The sequence below is a fragment of the Neolamprologus brichardi genome, chromosome 13 (assembly GCF_056152115.1).
Source record: "Neolamprologus brichardi isolate AB-2024 chromosome 13, ASM5615211v1, whole genome shotgun sequence".
NCBI classification, from domain to species: domain Eukaryota; kingdom Metazoa; phylum Chordata; class Actinopteri; order Cichliformes; family Cichlidae; genus Neolamprologus; species Neolamprologus brichardi.
Window position 1 is genome coordinate 12,522,967 of NC_142116.1, and position 20,929 is coordinate 12,543,895.

The following is a 20,929-nucleotide window of genomic DNA, read 5'->3' on the forward strand; positions in this document are numbered from 1 at the left end:
CTTGTTTCAGTGATGTTTCTGCCTTTTCCATCTGTATGGATTTGAACATTGTTTTCTGAAAGCTGAATCCAATAAATAATTGATGGTAAGGAACATCGGAGTTCATCTTAATGTTGTCTTTTTGTCTGCCTCTTTACTGCAAGCGCAGTGATGTTTGTTGTTATATTTTTAATGCTGTGTGAACTGTCACGGTGATGTCAGCATATCTGAGCACTTAGCCAACTCCATTAGTAGTATTTTGCGTCCCATTAGTCAGTGAATGTGTCACACCTGCAGATGGGGATTATAATCCTGACAGCAGCCTTGTACAACACCTATAAAATCCCCCCACTGCCTAATGCGACACATGCTAACAAGGCAAATACAGAGGTGAGTCAGTAGTCACTTAAATTTGTTCAATGTTCATTAAGTTAAAAGTACTCCTCTCCTTAATTACTATCTAAAATGTTTACTAGTGTCTGGTGATGCTTTACAGTCCCTGCTCTGCAAGCCAAGGAGCTGTGAGTAAGGATACTGTGGCATTATTGTTTCTTTTTGGGGGTTTTTACTACAATTTTGGCTTCCCCTGCAGTTCTAATGGAAGCAGGCAGCAGAGTTATAATGCAGGTGTTGTTGCTGGCGTTGGTGGTTCAGGTCACCCTGTCCCAGCACTGGTCCTATGGATGGCTACCAGGTGGAAAGAGAAGTGTGGGAGAGCTTGAGGCAACCATTAGGGTGAGTAATTATTATATGTGGAACTGAATGAAATGTTAAATTGGGGCAAAATGTAACAGGAACGACTAAACACTTCAAACCTGCTGTTAATGGGATCAGATGGGAACATCTTCTAAATTCTCTTTTACTCTACATAGATGATGGGCACGGGAGGGGTGGTGTCTCTTCCCGATGAGGCAAATGCCCAAATCCAAGAGAGACTTAGACCATACAATATAGTAAGTGCCTATTATGCATAATTTATCACCAATGTCTAGTTCAATTGTACAATATTAATGTACACTACACCACTGTGTGCCAGTGTGTTCCAAAGCGGCAATGACAATATACAAACTGCTCAGCGACTGTTTTTATTTTTTGCTCTTCGCATGAAAGAATATGGGTGTGACTCCTTTTAGTTTTGGGAGTGGTGATAGATGTAGTGCAATTTTTTCTCTCTTGTTTGGTGTCTACTGAGCCTACATATCAATTCAAATTGAAATATTTTTAGATTAAATATTTAAAGAAGCAGCTCGAATGACTGACTCGTGTTTAATTTTAATCTCTTCAGATTAATGATGATTCCAGTCACTTTGACCGAAAAAAAAGGTTCCCTAATAATTGAAGAGCTACATCATTATCAGCAGCACATGGGAAAGATCGCCCGGCAACAAGATGGTGACTTCAGCAAATCATTTGTTACGCAGATGTTAATTATTTGTTATGGGTGGTTAAAGCCTTGTAAAACTGTAATAAACTTTAAAATCCAGATTAGCTAATTGTGTATTGCTCAGTGTGTTTTTTTATAGATCTTGTTGATCTTGTTATTGGAGATTAAATGATATAAAATGCTCTTTTAAAGCCTTTAAACAGATTCAGCTGCCTTTGTAAAGCAGACACGACCGACAAGCATGACAAACTTGTGACACAACAATCTTAGCATGACAACAGCTGGTGATTAAGTCAATTTATTAGAAATCAATGACTTAATTGAATTTGTTACAGTTTTGGTAATTCCATTTTCTGCCACACCAGTCACTTGCATATGCAATATGGAAAATCTCACCAGCTGATTTTCCTGCTCACACTTGAATATTGATTAGACACCTACCTAAATATTTTCTGCTTTTAATGTCCGCAACTGCTTTCTGCTAATTTAGGATAACTGCAGTCATCCAAAACAAACCAAGAGTAGAACTTTATTTCCCCCCTCTCTGTACAGGAAATTGGTGTTCATTAAAAAAATTGGAATTTCATATCAGGAAAGGAAAAGAATCAGCAGGGGGCATATGTTTTAAAGAGAACTCATTTTCTGGCAAAGCCCCACAGACAGAGCACCATACTAATCGCCTGGTGCATAAGGGGCTAGGATTCATGAACTGTGCTGACACCGGGGAGGCCCGGCATTGTTAGAGCGTGGTTGTAATGCACACCAATGAACCCAAACCCGCTGGCACAACTGGGAAAAGGTGAACATTATAAAAGCACATAGAATTAAAGCGAAATTAAACCACATTCCATTGCACTTCCAGAACAATGCTTGTTCATTTGTGATACTTCACGTCATTGGTTTAATATTCATGGTTGTACTTTGCATAGCACAATCATTTCCTTTGATGAGGAAAGACTTAAGTATTTTTGAAAAGTGTTATATTATACTTTAGCTCCTTTGACAAAGTTACAGGGGAAACTATTATCCTGGGTATTTTCTTCTGAAAGTCACGATGAGACTTCCTTGAATTGATTTACTTGAGTTTATGCTTTGTGGCGTTTTCAGTAATTTTGCAACATCTTCATAAAAGATAATCGTGCTTTTATAACACATCCTAAAATACAGTTTTTATTCAATTTGGTACACTTTTGTGGGGATAATTAATGTTCACAGATAAAACATAAAATCCCATAAATTCCCTTTAAATAATCCCAAAGCATTTGCAGTGAAAGCCAACTTTCTCCCTCCCAGTGTCCTCATCAAGGACCTGCCTAATTGCACGTATATCAGGACAACAAAACCTGCTGGTATCTATGTTTCCAAATTTGATTTAACCTCACTTTCTCCTTCCCAGACCCCCTGGTGGATATTCACTTTGTTTACCTCAAATTAAACTTCATATTGTTTACAGCCTCCTGGTCCCTGAACATTTTATAGCATTTTAGAATTATTTCTTTATTTATTTTTTGTAATGATTGTAGAGTTGGGATTCATTTGAATGTTTCCCTCATCTGCATGAAAATTATATAATTAACTTTTGATTAACCAGCTCAGTTGAGTTGGTTCCCCCATGCACACTGGTGAATAGTACCCACCGCATTTTAATGACTGTTTTCCAATTGAGTGGCGACCTTTTCATCAAAGAGCCACAACTGGGGCTAAACAACGGATAGAAAATAATCACGGTGAAGACAATAGTAGAGGCCGACAGGCTAGGATGTCATCCTTAAATATAACAACAAAGATAAAAGCAGCTTTACCGCATGTAGAGGCTGCGGTGAGAGAAGCCAAGTGCTTATGCTGCTGGATGCCCCATTGTTAAAGCAGTGGAGGTCACGTCCATTGGCATAGAGAGGGAAAGCACAGGAAGCGGAGAATGGCCCATTGTTACATGTCCTTGCTCAGAGGGAATTCCATTATGAAGGGCAATACATTTTTGATACTTTGATTTTTGTGCTATTCATTTGTTTGAAAAACAGAACATATTTGGATAATGGCTTAAGGAAAAAGGGGGTCTCAGAGCACCTCCATCCAAGGCTACGGCGCAGCATTAACACACCTGCCAATCAAGCACATCCGAGCAGATGTGCATCCTTGCGCTGCCTACCATCAAATAAGCATTCTATCATATGCATAATATAGTTTTCATTTCATCACTATTATGCCCCTTGCACCGTGTGTGTTTCTGATGGGTCATAGGAAACTTTTATTGAAGCGGAGTGTATAATAAAGTCATTTTCCAGGTGCTTGTTGTGGCTCTTATTATGAACAGAATGATAATTTCCCCTGGAGGAATCTGGCACTGCATATCAATTGAAGTTTAGTGTGGGTCTTACTATGTTCCCGCAGGCTATAGTAGAAGGCAAAGTCATCTTCACAGAGAGTCTAAATGTCAGGGAGGTCTTCAAACACTTTTTTCCCAGAGCCTCACTGAAAACGGTCTTTGGAACGGCTGTGTCTTGGAATTGATATGGTAGACGTCAGGTAAAGAGAGTGGCTGAAGGCTTAATGTAAAACAGGTGAAATTTAATTGGAGAAAATGTATTTTAAAGACTAAGGAAAGGTTAATAGAAGAAATGAAAATATTAATGCTTTTCTAGAGCCGTGTTCTGAGGTAAAGCATTTGTTCAGACAGCTGCTCAGGGACTTTTTTTTGCTATGTCGCCTCATCTCCACATGGTGACACTCTTGAGCTGTGTGTTTTGAATCAGCTTGTGGATGCCCATCTCTCAGCAATTCCATCACTTAAGTTGGAGAAACTGTTATTCCTCTAAATCTAACAAAGGCTTCGTTCAATCATCCCAAACTCTTCGAAAATTGCTCATTTTTGATCCCACTGTCTGATGGAGTTTGTGTTTTATTTTGCACGGTTTTGCAGCGGGCCTGCACACGGCCGAGAATTAAGCTCTCTGTAAAATGTGGAAATTCGCATTTCATCAATGGAAAGTCATGAATTTCTGAAGCGTTCTTAGTTTTGCATTTGCAAGACATTCATTTGTTTTATTCTACTTTTCTCCCCTTGTTTCGTTGAGTGAAGTCTTCAACTACAGCTAGCTATATGGTAACATGTACAGTAGTGAATTGGCCTTCCTTCTCCTTGGCTGGCAGGGAACCTTCCTGTTGTGATCCGACTTCTCTCCTTTGATCAAAGAACAGTGTTAAAGCACTGGGAGAAGGAGGAGATATGAAATATGAATGAATACAGCTGTGTTTTGATGGATATGTCTCAAAGTATCCCAGTAAGAGACTGCTAAAGGCCAGGAAATCTGTTTGTGTTGTGGAAATAGGCTCTTCCTCGCTTGTTTCTTTACCAGCTTCATCTTGGGTAGCTTTTCACTTCATATTTTAGAGATCCTTTGTTAGGAGAGAGATCAACCCCTTATCCATGCATTTGTAGGAAACTGTTCTAAGAGGCCCTAGTTCATAATATATATCATTAATGACACCATTTCTTTTGTTTGGTCTTGAAAACACCTTTTGAACAAAAAGAGCGGCAGCCATGAGAGGGGGATATTTATTATTTTTCTAGGGTAGACCCAAAGTTCTCACAGATGGAATGAGATCTTATATGAGGTGATGGAGGCTTTGTCACTCGTTATGTCTGTGATTCCATTTCCTTTTCTAAAACCCCATCGGGGAGCTCTGACTCATTTTAAAGTTGGAAGCTGATACTGTGGTGTAAAACTAACATTCCCATATGAATTAGGAAACTGTCAGCGCTCAGAGAGATTTCAGATTTTTAGAGTTAGATGAACTCATCTTTTAAATTACTCTTCTTTAATAAACAACGATAATAAAAAGAGGTGCTCGTAAAAACAATTATTAAGAGAGACTGTAAATGAGAATGGGTGCATATAGATGTGTTTTACTCCGCAGCACGGCTCGGCTGTCTAATTAACAGTCATTTAAAGACTCTCTTTAGTCATTTAGGTTTATATTAACTAAGATTCAGCCTTTGGACTCATGTCAGGACAATGTCTCTGGGCTACTGGAGGTTCAAAACTTTCTGCATGGGCTTTATTAGCCTCACTAATAGCTGGGTTCCCCAAATGCCAGGCTCCACCTCTGCTGGGAATAAGGTCTCAGATCCTGTCAGAGAGGGGTCGCACTAACCAACTGTAATCTTTAGGGTTCTCCACTCCTGCTGACCTACATCTAACACCAGCTCCATCCCCCCCCGCTTACCTCCAACTGCTATCCTTTCCCTCCCCAATCTGGTCTACCCATCCCACGTCAGTTATGCCACCCTTGGCTCTCCCTCCCACATCTTACCACCCTTGTGTGATAGTATCCCTCCACCCATCCCACCCCATGCTTGTTCCAGCCTTGTCCGGCTGGCCACAGCGAGGAGCACGCCTTATCCTGTGGTAACAGCAATTAGCAGAGTAAAGCAAGCTGTGGAGAAGACTGGATCCCTGTCCACGTTTCAACCCCAGATCATGAGTCTCCAGCCCGACTTCAAGGCAAACCATGCAATTAGCTACAATAATGATAATGTGTTGTAGGGGAACAAAGAGAGGGTAAAACAGACTACTGGTGTGAGGGAGAGAGGGGTGCTAATAGTAGGGGGGTTATTTGAATGCCCTAGTGCAGATAGGAGACCAAATCAGACTGATTATCAAACGTATGATGAATTACATTTTTCCTCTAATTATCCGTGCCTTTTATGTGTAAACCAACTGAGTGAATTTTGCATTCTAGACATCTACGGTCAGTGGTCTTTGGGCATCACACTGGGGTTACAGCTTTTATTTCCTCTAAGAAACATACAAGGAGTTACTCATGTGGCTAAGCTGATGGGAAGAGGGGAAAGATGTACTGACAATTTTCTTAGTTGACTTAATTAGATACTTTCAGAAATGTTTGGCAGCGGTACAGGAATGGAAAAAGGGAAAGTATGTGGTTTGATGTTTGACTATCGCAGATGTGTTGACACAGAATCAAAACATGCTGGAAACAAACCACAAAACCCAGACCACAAATAACAGCATTTCAAGTCAAGGTTGTGAGTAGATACAGTTGAGAAGCAGACGCGCTGCCTTGGTTGGAACACAAAAGTGCAGCACCTATTCTCTCCGCTGTGAGCAGAGACCATTCCTACAGTCTTACATCCAGAGGTTTATAGAGGATATTTTGCTGGGTGTTGTGCAAAACGAACCGTGTCCCCAGAGCAGCAGCAACTTCACCTTGGCGGAGTAATGCTGTGATATTCTGTTTATTCTTCACTCACTTCATTTTACTCAGAGGAAATCCTCTGGAGATGGCTTATCTTGGAGCTGGAACAGGTGCACTCTAATTTACTCCTATTGCTTGGGGAGCCCAGGGGCCCCTGTAGAGAAGAAAGTAGCGATGTAGCACACTCCACTGTAAAGCACAAACAGCCAGAGAAAGAGCATTTAATCGAAAGAGAAGAAAACTGTGAGCTTTGAGAGCAGCCGTATCATTTGGATGCAGAAAATCTCCCCTACTTTTTTTTTCTTTTTTGAAGAAAATGGACCTGTCATTTAATTTAATTTTCATTTCGCCAACAGTGTTTACTTTGTTTGAAACTGTCATGCTACATTCGGCAAAGCACCAGATGACATAAAGGACCTGTTGTGTTACCCCTGCATCATAATACATTTCCTCGGCATCCATTCCTGAAATATCTGCAGCATTTAAGGCTTAAAAAGGGTTTATAGTATCTCGGATATGTGCCTCTTAAGTTTAAGTGTACGCAAATGTGTATGCTATCACCTATTTGTTTTAGTAATACTGCACATTTTCAGCCAGGAGAAAAAGTTTGTTTCATCTTTTACCCTCATCCCTGCATTCACCACGAAAGAGCTAAGCTTTCAACTTTGAATTACTCTTCAATTCCTTTTCTTTAGAGAACTATGGTTTTGAAGAGTGGAGCTGGTATGTTATTTGTTCGGTATATTATAAGTCTGAATTCAGTCAGTATTTTTGTTTTGTGTTGTTCGTCTCTTGGGAATTATGCAATCAAAGCAGATGCCTCAAGCAGTCTAGAAAGCGCCCCTTGTGAATAAGAGAAAATCTTGTACACAGCATTTTTTGTATGTGTGTATGAGGAAGGGGGGCATGACAACAAAGCAAATATATGGCATTGTTCTCTGTATACTATACCCGTATGCTGCACCTTTTTTAAAAGTGAATATAACCATCACACCTGCATACATTTAAAGGGTGAGGAGGGGGAGTGTCTGACCATTTGACTCTGCTCAAATGACAATTTTGAGCCCAGCTGATGAAGTGCATAACTACAATGTGTGCACCGCTTTGACTGATGCGATGGAGGTTCAACCGTCAATGCAGTGGATCCCTATGATGGAAAATAGGCTTGAAAACTGTGTTGCTACTGGAATTCCACATTGTACAAACAGACATTTCTCAGAAAACACATACTAACACCAGGGAGACAAACGCTTTGCCCCCCCTCATTCCTGCAACAAAAAAAAAAAAAAAAAAAAAGAGTGAACACAAACAAGAGACAGTAATACAAGGACAACAAGAGAAATATTATATACACTTTTAATGAGTGTGCCTGCTCCAAGCTTCTGTTTTTAATCACCTTTCCATGTGACATAATTTGCTGCAAGATTGTATATGCTTGAGGGACTTTCAGTTCTTGTCAACTCAAGAGCATTTGAACCAATCAATACCTGTCTATCCTGTGGCACACTCATAGTTGGCCATTAGGAAAGAGCTGCTTAAAGTAAGCTCAGCCAATACCATTAGCCCTAGCCTAAGGGCAGTTCCATGCCTTAGTCAGGGTAGGCACCTGCCCCCGTCACCCCCACCTCACCCCCTTAACCCCCCTCCACCCCTCCCCCTACCATTAAGAACCTCCCCTGAGACATCATTTGGACACATCGGCCAAAGAGCACTTCTTTATTCCCTCTCTTTTCTTTCCCTGGCTCCACCAAAAATCAATACATCTCCCCTTTTTCTTATTTTCACAATTTTGCCTCAATATTATTCTCTCCTACTGCCAGAAACCAACGGGTTATCCTCCTTTTTTTGTCTTTTCATCTACAATTTCCTGTGACTAATGTCTCCACACCTCGTGTTTCAAGGGAAAGAATGGGAAAATAATTAAATTATCTTGTCATGTTGATATCAAACAGAGCGTGTGTGGAGAAACATTTTGAAAGCACCCAGTCATTCTACATTTACTTGCTCCTTTTTTAACCCTTTATATATGTATATACATACATACATACACACATATATATATACATATATGTGTGTGTGCCATTAAGAAAGTTGCTTTGCAAACTCAGCAGATTGTGTAGCTGTGCTTAAACTGAATCCTTTATTTTTTGACACTCAATAAGGGAGACATCAGAGCTCAGATATCTTTGCAGTAATGAGTGAACTTCCTCTGTGTCAGTGTTTTTCTGCTTCAACCATGTCATAATACCAGGCCCCAGAGAACAGTGCAGCGTACACTGTAATGATTCCTGACTGCTTCTAATTTTATAGCAAGGCAATGACTCCACACAGCACAAAGTTTGAGAACAAGTCATACAATATAATGTCCTTAGAAGGGCCTCGGTCACTCTGTTATGGTCCTCCCAACCCTCTATTTTCAATAGAAGCAGCAAAAGTGGGGTACTGCCCTAAATCTTGGCCAGAGCTGTTTACGATAATAACTCTGAAGAGTGATAGCTGGTTCCGCAGCGCTGGCGATTTCTGTGGCCGCCTATATCGATCGGGGGGTCCTAATGAGCAGCAGCGGAGCTGTGGCTAATGGTGTTGTGTCTGGTGTCCGTGGTAAACGCCCACGTTGAGATTATCATTCCCAGGGGGGAGTGAGAAAGGTTTTGCCAGCCCAAGCCCTCGGGGTGTGAGCGACACACTTCAGGGGTCAAGGTAAACTATCAAATGAACAGCCAGGCCTTTCCCTCCTTTGCTTTGAGTACTAGGCTATACCATATACTCCTACTGTTACACTTAAGTTTCCGTACAGACCTGTGTGATCCAAAGTCAAAACCACATGCATTCCTTGATATTTCTTTTTACTTATTTCAGTTCAAACACAAGAAGAGATTATAATCTCACCACCCTGTTGCAACCATGCTTTATCGCTTCAGTTCTTTGTCTCATTTCTCTACAGTAGTTGTAAAAAGCAATTACTGGGGCATTGATAGAGACTTCACCAAACTGCCTAACTGTTATTAAGAGACCTGAAATGAGACCTGGCTTGACAGACTGATAATGGCTTATTTGACTTCAGAGATCGCCCTGGCACAAACACTCTAGCCCCTTCAGATACCCATGGCAGTCATTGTCCTTTGCTATGCATGGCCATTCTGGCAGTCTTGAGTGACGTCCAACAAGTTCAGCAGATTCTGAATGTAAGTGCACACCAGACAGTACGTAGTATCTTCAAAGAAGGAGCTGAAACAGTCCCATTGTAATGAAGGGAGGTGCTGCTCCCTTCATAAACCTGGGTTGGAAATGAAACCTGCTGTCTGCTCACATGTGGGAAGGGGAAACTCTTGAAGCTATGTGGACAATTAAGTTGCGATAAAAGCGCAGCAAAAATGCATCTTTATTACCGCAACCACCTTGTTGATTCCACAGACATTCCTCTGTGGATTATGCTTGATGGTATTCAGCTCAGGGTGCGTGCAGAGCATTAGTAGGGCACATTCTAATGAAGTCAAACCAACACGCGGCACCTCTCAGAGTCATGCCCTGTTTGGAGCCACACTTCCATGTCCTGGCAAATGCTGAGCATGTAAAACAGAACTGTCAATTATTCAACACGAACACGAGGATGTATGGAGTGACACGGGGGGTGGACAGGGGCCGACTAAGCCTCGGGCAGATAGGGGGTACCACTTTGATGTGAGTGTGTGGGCCTGCAGAGTTGAGCAAGGTGCACTGGGTAATCTGCTAGAACACACCCATCCCACCTCGAGCCGCGGCGCTACTTCATTTTTCTTTCTCCTCCCTCCCAATGCCGAGCCTCTCCGCACCCTTTATGTCCTGCCCCGCTTTCCCCTCTGACACACGCTCCCTCTCTCGCTTCATCCCTGCTTTGCACAGGCATAAACAAACCCATGTGCAGACGCACAAGCGCACACACGCATGCAGCGCGCGCACATGTGCGTACACACATGTAGCGACATGAAAGCAAGCCCCCTTTGTTCATTAACCAAACAAGAGCAGGCAGCACTTGTTACAGATAATAAAGTTGTGAATGGCTGATTTTTGGGGGAAACAGCGTTGTTGCAGTGTCACAGGAATGGCATTACTCATTTATACAATGAATACTAAAAGTTCCTCTCTCTAGAGTCTCCTCTCGTAGTCATACAATAGCAAGCTTAATTACATTAAGTTCTGAGAAGAGAGAAGTTAATGGATGACATTTTGCTACACCATGAGTGCTCCTTCCAATAACAATAGAAACCCAAATAAGACCTAATTAATATGCATAGCAGAGCCAATGAACTTAATTGTCAAGTTGCTTTTATCAACCTGTCAAAGGATTGACAATTAAAACAGCCTCCGTTAAAACTTTAATGAGAAGCAAGTAGGATAGAGGGATGATGAGGGAACAAAAAGACGCAAGCTTCATCCGTCATGAAAGACGCTACAAGACAACTACCCATTATTATTTCCTATCAGGATAAAACTATGCAAATCATATTATGCATTTTTAAATAATGAGTCAATGAGTAATATTTAATTTATTACCTATACTCTTAGAATGAATATTTAACGCTGTTTTTAAGTTGATGAATTCATTAGATAATTTAGTGTTGAGTTGTAACAGGAAGTCTTTTTTTTTCTTTCTTTCCTTTTTTTTTGCTGCTTACAGTGTCCTTCAGCGTGTGTCGGTTTTCAAGTTCAACAAGTAAACTTCTTGAAGTCTTCTCTCAAGGAGGCCAGAGAGCCTCCTCAATTTCAGCAGAGCCCGAGCAGAGGTAAGGTCTGTACCTGAGCTCAGGCTAAGGCAGCATTTTGACTTGAGTTTTTATCCCAACATTGACACCAGCATGTCTATGTTTCAGAGGGGAGTTAAAACTGCTGACTCACTCCCAGTGCGCTGGTTGTTGTTCTCCCTTACAGATGTGACCGTTAATAGGCCTGCATCCATAATCATTAGTGTGTCTCAGTGCACAGGTACCCGATGGGCCCCATGCGTCTGCCATTTGGTCTCGGTTCACTGTGCTTGCCTGCAGATGTGAGCGAGACACACACCTGCTCAGGGGCTCTCAAACAGACCGGCGCCATCCGTCACAGCTCACGCTACACTCGCTCTGTCGGAACAAGGCCTTGGTTCCGGTCCAATGGCCCTCAGACTGTAGGTCAGTGGCCGTCTCTCGTGATGAACCCACCCTACCATGAATCATATTCTCTCGTCCCTTTATACCCACTCCACTCCATCCAACCCAACCCTCATCGCCCCTGTTCATGGTTCGCTCTTTTCTCAAACAAGCACTCAAGCGCACTGTGATCGCCCAGGTGAGCCAGGTAAAGACAGCACCTTAAAGAGAGACATAAACTAATGATCATGTTTTCCCACATCATGCGCTCTCTCTGCCCGTAAGCCACTGTGCACTCAATAAAAAAAAAAAAGAAAGAAAGAAAGATGGGGGGGGGGAGAAAAAAAAAACTTTCGTGTGGGTCTTTCACGGGCATCAGGCCACGCTTCACACTACATTTGTTGATGTGTGCATGCATGTGCACGTCTCATGCCAGCCCGCCTCCCATCAAGTCCTAATGAGGCCAGCTGGCTCTGTGCTTGGACCAAACCAAACTGGAGAGACGGCACAGTCCTGGCTCTCTCCGCCTTGTACACCCCTCCTCCCAGAAGCCTCACGCCTACCCTCCCTCTCCTCCAGATATCTTGGAGAACCATGGACGGCTGAGCACACAAGGCAGATTTGGAAATGGCCAGTGTGTTTGTTAAAATCGACGATGTCTCCCAGATCCCTTGGCCAGGGCCTGAATTAGAAAGTCCACGCTTGCAACCCCAGACCTGCCTCCCTGGTTGCTTACCACTACACAGTTTTCTGCATCTACAACAGCAGTGATGTTGAGGTCTGGTGTGAAAAAAGCGGAAAGGAGGAGATACCCCGAGGCATAGTCAAGGGAATATTCTACCTGACTATGGAAACAGAAACAGCCAATGTTACATATACCTACAGTAACTACAATAAAAACCCAGACAGATAAAACAGATCCTAGACAACATGTCATAATGTACTTTTTTAAGAAGCTAAACAAATAAAAATCCAACAGCCACAGATATAATTCCAAGTTTAGGGTTTGTAATTTCTTAGCTGCTTTCTTTTTTAATATTTTTTTTAATATGCATTTTTATCTTATTATCGAGAAGAGCATTTGTTATTGGACTACAGCACTTAACTTCACTGCAGACTAATTAGAGCCATTTTACAACTATTATTGTTGATAAGGGCCAAAGAGGTCTGCAGAGAGACTTGTATTGTCCAGGCTATTTCTTGGCATGCAGTTATGTCCATGTGGGTGAGTAATTCTAGCTCCCTTGCAATGTCTCCTTGACAACTAACAATAATACACCTCCTCTTAATAGCGCAAGAAATCACACACAAGATGTGTTGAGGCACACTTGGAATGTGTGTGTGTGTGTGTGTCTGCTGTGTATATGTATACGTGCATGCATTGGTCAGACATAAATAATGCACCTTTACGTTCACGCAAAAACACCTTTATGCAGTCAGACCTTAGATCGTGTTCACGACAGCAGCCTACATGTGAGTTTTTTTTGCCCAGGAAGAGAGACTGGACCAGGGGGAACACCTTAACAGGTAGCCCTGGGGTGCTTAACAGAGTTCGGGCAGCCAGGGGGAGAGAGTGGCTCTGGGAAGCCGTACCACCACTATCCTCTCTGTCCACTGATTATGAAGCAGGTCCCAGACGGGTGCCTTTAGGAACCCCCCAGGCTACTCACAGCCTCCTTCTCCTCTGTTACAGGATCTGTCGCTGGGGGATTCGACTGAAGTGTGAAGAGGGGTGTATGCAGGAGACATGCTGAGAATTCTAAATAGGTACGTGCTGATTTCATTTATCTCTGTGTAAAGTTTTGTTCTGGTTACAAATTTGTTGGGGAAAAAATGACAGTGTTCACCTCCTGTGTGGGATTGATTTCAGATCATTTGTGAATTCACTTGTGTATTCCCCAGGTGCAACTCTGCATGTCTCGGCTGTTGATATAGTCAAACTCCAAACCAAAAAATGTCTCGTGTAAGTGCTACGGAAGCTGTGAGGAAAAGGTCTCAACACTTGGGCTCAGCTATAACCCTGTCTTGAGTTATGATGACGTCCCAAGTTTGCAAAAGCCCTCTGGCTTCAACTATCTCTGATGTGTGTGCGTGTGCATGTATGTGTGTGTGTGTGTGTGTAAAACTCCTTGCAAAGTCCAAAAAAGAAAGAAAAAAATCATAACTAATGAGCCCATTTAGCGCCCAGCACCTGACTTTGGCCCGTGATCTCCGGGAGACATTAGAGGCAATTTGCCATCGACTTCAGGGCTCTTGTCCCAAACGTTATCAATGAGCTTGTCAGGTAGAGACCTAACCTCCCTTTGTTTCCTCCCACACCCCCCTCTCTGCTCCAGTCCCCCAGCCAGCTCCCCGGGCCCCCGAAGAGGAACCAGCGGCATGATGTCACACACCTGTTTGGCTGGAGGCTGCGGCCCGGCGATGCTTGCAGCCGTGGGTGTCGCGCTGGCACCCCTCGGCCTCCCCCAACCCCACCTCACCCCACCCTTGTCGCTCCCTGCTACGCCCCGTGGATGTGTCAAAATGGCAGATGATGGTTGGGGTGTGTGCAGCTGCTTGGGAAGAGGAGTGCCAAGGGCGCTCATTTCCTGCGGTGAGTTTTAATTTGCTCTACCCGCGTCTTCTGAAGAACCCTACCCCCACCACACACACACACACACACACACACACACACACACACATGCACACACATTCATCTATTCCTATAAACTTACCTCATGTTACACACACTTGCAATAAACACACATACTGTATACAAGTCTGCCACCACCCAAGGGGGCAAAAGCCCCACATGCCCAAATAGAGGTGAGTGCAAAGGAGGGGGATAACAGGATGGTGCCAGACTATAGTTTTGGAGGCACACTTTTCTTGAAACTTGCTCAGATGATCAAACCGGTGCCTGTACAAATCACTTTTCAGAGGCGTTCAGCTGGGTAAAAAGAGACAAGTCACAAAACCTGCAGATAGAATATGCGGCTAGCATTGCTACGCTATGCGAAGGGTCTGTGTCTCTTGACATCTGCTGTGCAGTTGTCACTGGTAACTTAAATCCCCATTGATCAGACAGCTAGAGTGAATTTGTGTTGCTGTTTTTTTCTAACTCCCACTTTGCCAACAAACCCATTTTCACACGGGGCACACGCATATACCTGACAGTTACACCCAAACAAGCCTTGCTGTTTACTTGAGAACAAACACATAGACGCCAACCAGCAAATCTATTCTCAATACACACATCACCCTAGACGTAAAGAGATTCAATTTTCGCCTACCGGGAGTGTTTCCATTTTTTTTTACGCAACAATTTTTTTTCTTTCTCTCCTGTGTCAAGACAGCTGCCTTTGATGTTAGCATCTAATATACAGGGCTAAAAAACTATAGTTTGCTGTGAGCTGACAGATAAAACAGTGCAAGACGCCATTACCCCGCAAAGCGGAATAATGAGGAGACCTGAACACACAGAAGACAGGAGCCCAGTTGAATTACCGTGGTCTCTCATCCAAGGTGGGAGCTTTTTGACAGCTTTCCAGGCAGCACAACACATTACCATACTGACGCTGCTCTGTAGTGCCAAAGAAAAGCTTTGATGAAAACATAACTGGGAAACTGGGAAATCTTTATATGTGTGTGAGTGCATTTGTGTGTGTAAAAGCACATGCGTGCGTGCGCGCGCGTGTCTGCGTTTGTGTGCGTGCGCACGCGCGCGTGTTCTGCTCAGGCATGTCTATGCATTCATGTGCCATTCAGTGAGTGCGACAGTGCATGTCTGTGAGAGCCCGCGTGTGCGTAACAACAAAGACAGGACAACAATGGGAAACCAAGCAGTGTCAAGCTGCAACTTTATGTTCTCTAATTACTAAGTGGATACTGTATTCTTGAGTGTGTTCCTATTGGCTGAGATACAAGGGCCTCTTTTTTGATTTATATTCATGTTGATGATTCAGTTGAATTATCAAAGTATCAAACCCATCTGACAATATGTCTAAAAGAAATTCTTCAAGTGGAGCGTAATGCTGCCAAATTCATTCTGCCATTTCATTAATGTGGTTAGCTAGTTAGTTATCCATATTCTAACAGAGTAGGCTTGATGTTAGATCTTTGGCAAGGACACCCTGTACTGAGTTTTGGCACGGTACTGTGCCGCAGTATGCTGCTGACTCTGGGTCTTAACGACAGGCTAAACGAAGCGGGCGTTACGGCCCCCTGGATAGGTCATTACTCGTCCGTGGCCAAGAGCTAAACTGGAGCAGGGCTTTTTAAAGAGGGGAGCAGGTGTGTTTCACCATAGGGGCTGGAGCCGGCCCAAGACCAAACAGCCTTAACGGTCTTTATCTCCTTCATAATGAGGCCACGCTCTCCACACATCCGAACTCTGCCCACATGGGCTAATGCTGGAGGTATGGAGACCCAGCCCTCCCCCCAGTTAAATGGTGACACTTTCAAAATGACCCATGCCCCAAGCGATGGAGGAACAGTGGCATGTCATGAATGTCTATGGACAGAAAATGATAGGGGACTATGCCATTTTATATGAGCTTGTTTTTTTTTCAAAGAATTTAACAAAGTTAATTAACAAAAAAAAAAAAACTCTACAGAGGAAGAAATTAACTTTTAGTACACAAATGACATGCTGACCTTTTCCTGTTTAAAATGCTTAAATAACTGTACACTGGATAAGGGTTTCTCTGCATTCGTGTATGTGTGTGAGTCATCGGGTGTGTGTTTGTATGTGTGAGCAGCAGCGTACGTGAGTGTGTCTGAGTGGTATTGTCCCTCTCCTCTTTCACCTGTCTGAGTAGGTTCTCTAGTATGGTCCCTGTGCTCCCCACAGTCTTCTCAGCCCTGTCAGCCGAGTTGAACTTGATCAACATCAAACGGCATAGCATTCAAAAGTATTAGTGTTCTCTGTTGATGGGCCCACTTGCTATCACAAATCAGTCCCTGAGCTACTTCATTATTTATCTCTAATTCATCAGTGTTTTCTCCTTGCACACGGGCAGTAATGCACACACATACTCAGTGTGAGCGCACACATGCACACACACGCAGGACCCACACTGCACATCAGCACATTAATCTCTGCTTACCTTCAACTGTGCTTTTGTTTTTGTGATACACTATGTCATCATGATTTAGCTACAAAAAAAATAATAATTTTTTTCTCTCGTTGTTTTTCCTTCTACCTTTTCCTCAGGTCAGTGCAAAGCCAAAATATTCCTGAGGAGTGATTAGTCTCATGCTTGTACTTTCAAAATGCTGATTATTGCAGGGACCCGACAGGCCTTGTGTTTTTCTCCAAGCATTCTGGGGATGTGAGTCCGAAAGTAGCCCCATGGTGCCGCGACCTCTGACCTAGCGTGGGCGATCCCACCAGATGTGGAGTGTGTGCTGGGACAGTGGCGAGGGGCAGCTCGGTCTCACGCGGGGAGGCCCTGTCTCCCCAAACTGCCACAGAGAGCATGGCCAGAGGGGTTCTGTCAGCACCGTTATCAATCATACTCCCTCCCTGTCTCTCTTTCTCTTTCTCTACCACTTTTCCTCTCTCCCACTCTCTCTTTCACACTGTTTCCTTTTTGCACTGTCTCTCACTTTACTCCATTCTCTGTATTTCCCTGTTCTACTCTCTGCTTTTGTTTTTCCTCTCACTTTTTCTCTTAGCTCTCTCAGATATCCTCTTTGCCACTTAGACAACCAGCTCTTTCGTTTTCAGTCACATTCTGTACGTGCCTTCAACTCCCCCCCTCCCTCACATATACACACTTTAACCTTCCTAGTGTGACTTATTTTTTTCTTTCGTTGCTCTCTAATCTGTTTCACCCCTACCATGCTCCAGTCTTAGTACAAACTTTTAGTTAAATAAAAAAAATGTTTTTTACTTGTCCTTTAAATTGACAAAGCAGATGCTCTGGAAGGACATGATACGTTGTTCCAACTTCAGCAGGAATAAATAGACCGTGATTTATCATGCCCAGGGAATAAAGAGAAGAAGAAATGGAGAAGTGGACAAAAGAGCAAATAAAAAGGACTAAAATGAGCATGAGAAAAAAAATATAAAGGGCACGTAGAGGAAATGTTCACTTAGCTTAAGTTTGGAAAAAACTTAATTTTTAAGATTCTTGATGCTGTGTAATGGGAGCTGGAGGCAGGGGTTAAGGTTTGAGGAATGGATGCCAGTTCTCCCTGCCATCCGGTGTGAGGTGTTCTCTGACACATGGCACTTTGAAGGCCTCAGTCCCTCCTATCGCTGCTATCCTTTACATCTGCAATCAGGGCAAATGGGTTACAGCCAGCACAACAGACAACAACTAAATAAACAACATACCTGGGGTGGATCCCCTCCAATTCCGGACTGCCAGTCTGGCTTTGGTGCATTTTTAAAACATCACTAGGTAATTGAACTCGAATGTTCACACTGACACATTTGCATGGGGTAAAGGGGGGTTGGTGTAAGCAATGGAGCAGCTGGTACGCACCAGTACGACTCCGGCTCAACCAGTCCTTCTGACTTCATATGTAGCACTTAATTGGTTCCCAAGGCAAGAATGAAATATTTAGCTCGCACGTCCTTTAAAATGCGATTGATTTTGATCTGACAGCTGTGCCTGTCCCGCGCAAGGGAGTGAGAGAGCGAGAGTAAGAAAGAGAGAGAGAGAGGAAAGGAGAGGGTGAGGGCTGTCTGGGCTCGTTGCCTGAGAATAACGCGACAACACCCACTCACCCGTACACAAACACCAGTATATGACCACTGAATGTAAAGGATCACTCATGGATGCCATATGCTTTCAACTGAAGCCTCCTTTTAAACACCCACCCCCCCCACCCCCTCCTCTACCGTTTAACCTTTAAGATACAACAACCTCCAAGCTTTGGACGATCATGAGGAGAAGCTGCTTTTTTTTTCTCTTTTTTTTTAATCTCTGCATGTTCAAAGCACGGCTGCAGTATATAAAATGCATACTCTCTCTCTCTTCTGCATCATAAAAAATAATTAAATGAGGTTGGGGGTTTTTTTTGCATGCTACACGAAAACTCAAAATTTTAAAATGAGCTTTAACACACTAGATCACACTTAGTAGTAACCTTCTATGTGTAGGTACAGCTTTTACTCAGAAGTAATACTCTTACCAGACTGAGGCAGATATCCAATCAAATTGGATTAATGTCACTAATTATATGGCAGAACTGAACGATGCAAGGCGCTGGTGTGGTCACGCCATAACATGATAGAAATGCATTAAATGGAAACCTGCATGGGATCCATGGCTGGGAACCTCCCCCCTGTCAAATTGACTAAGCTGCAAATTACGTACAAACGGATATATCCTTTATATAACAGCAGTGATTTTCTCCACTTTATCCTACCTGTCAAGCTCAGAACATCACAGGCTAATTCTTTATTAAGTGAAAGGGCATCGGGGACCAGATGATCCAATTTAAGTACATTGGGCAGAATAGAAGACTAATTAAAACCCATATTTTTACATTATTAATTTTGGAACTTCACTTTTAATGAATGTGAAATGACAGGCCTTCCATTTATACACACATACTCTTTGGGCTGCTCAACAAGGGAATAAGAGTTACGGGTATACTGGAGGGGCTAAGAAGAATTTTTAAGCATCCATGACAGACTTAATATCAAAGTTTAGACAAAGGTGTGCATAGCTAACTTCTGCATCATAAACATGGCTTTTAATTGAGTGTATAGGTTTAGTGCCTTTGGTTTATTTGGGTCTGCTGTGAAGCTTGAGACAAAAAGTAATCAGGACGTCTGTTGCCGGGGGTGCAACCTTGTCATTTAGCCCTCATTCCTCCTCTCAGTACCTGGAGAAAGAGAGAAAGAGAGAAAGAAAGAAAGAAAGAAAGAAAGAGAGAGGCACCTACATCCCATTTAATAATGTGCCCCATTTCCAGTCACCTCTGCTCAAAAGCAGTCCACTTTTTTAGCAGCGTCACCCTTAATTGTCCATCATGCCCTCTAATCAGAACATGACCCTGTTTTAGTGTTCACTTAATTATTATAGGGACTAGTACTGCAAAGCTCCTTCCATCCGAGGTTTTTTGCATGGTCTCCATTAGATTCATGCCCAAACATTAAAGACATCTTGTTCCACACTAGATAAAAAAAATCATTTGCAATGCTTGTTACATGTTGGAAAAAGCAGCTAAGGTGAATGAAAAGCTGCTGTGTGAAAAAAAAATATGAAAATAGGGAAGGTGGATCTTGTGTTTACCCTTCATAAAAACATTTCTTTCTATTCACATTTCATTCCCCACAGGCTAACACATCCTCACTTCCACAAATAGGCACAAGTCAAAGGGCAGTGAGTTTGTAAAATTGAGTCAAATATACAAAACAGCAGTATTTAATGGCGTTTCTTTTTTCACATGAAGTGACCCCTGCATGGAAACCGATCTTTTTTTTTTCCTCCGGTTTCAGGAAACTCTTGGAAGGCAAAAGCAACATCCTGAGTTGGTGAGGAGACAGGAGAGGTGCTGACATGCCGACAGGCAGGGGATCCTGGGAAAAGCCACAGACAGGAAGAGCCTGACTGACTTTGACCCCTGAGGTCAAGGCTGGGGGCTCGGCAACTGAAAGATGTTTCCAAGCCACACTCAGACTATCATAGAGTTTTACAGGAAATAGCTTAGAAATACTGTACGCTGTGAAATGTGGGAGATCTTTTTATTGCTTGCTCTTTTGTTTTGCTCTCTGTGATATAAAATGCATTTTGGCCCTGAGCTATATTTGACTTATTTGTTTGAGGGTTACCATATGTAATTGAGTTGAGCTCTAGTCTATTTGTTTTCTCTATAATGTGAAAAACTACATTCACACACATATATATATATATATATATATATATATATATATATATATATATATATATATATATATATATATATATATATATATATATACGTAAAAATATATAGGTTTTTTTTCGTCTGTGAATTTGCAGTGACTAATAGAATTACAGTTAATGGGGAACATGGAGGTTTGTGTGACAGAATTCAGGGTGGGATAAAAGCTTAGTGTTACTACAGTGCTCCAGTTTCTGACATGTGTTTTGAATATAGAGAAGTTTCTCTACTTTTTAGGCTTTGTGCCGTGGGTCCCCAAAGACCCTTTACAGTTAAATCAAATTGGGTGAAAGAAGATTGTCCTTTTCTCAGTTTCACAGAAGCACCCATAAATCAAGGCATCCATCGTTTGTCACACCTCTGTCTCCCAGCCCGTTGC

General features: G+C 42.6%; 1 protein-coding gene and 1 long non-coding RNA gene across 2 annotated transcripts; both read left to right on the plus strand.

The window, feature by feature from the left end:
* Positions 1-276: 276 nt before the first annotated feature.
* Positions 277-1,472, plus strand: gnrh3 (gonadotropin-releasing hormone 3). The gene is made up of 5 exons (XM_035904823.2): positions 277-369; positions 476-500; positions 572-714; positions 852-932; positions 1,265-1,472. The coding sequence occupies exons 1-5, from the start codon at positions 277-279 to the stop codon at positions 1,316-1,318; spliced, it is 396 nt and encodes a 131-aa protein (XP_035760716.2). The 3' UTR covers positions 1,319-1,472.
* A 12,728-nt stretch (positions 1,473-14,200) lies between these two features.
* LOC148099907 (uncharacterized) lies at positions 14,201-20,427 on the plus strand. Its single transcript, XR_015719891.1, has 2 exons — positions 14,201-14,278; positions 20,126-20,427. It is a non-coding gene; the product is annotated as an uncharacterized LOC148099907 (long non-coding RNA).
* The last annotated feature ends 502 nt before the right edge of the window (positions 20,428-20,929 follow it).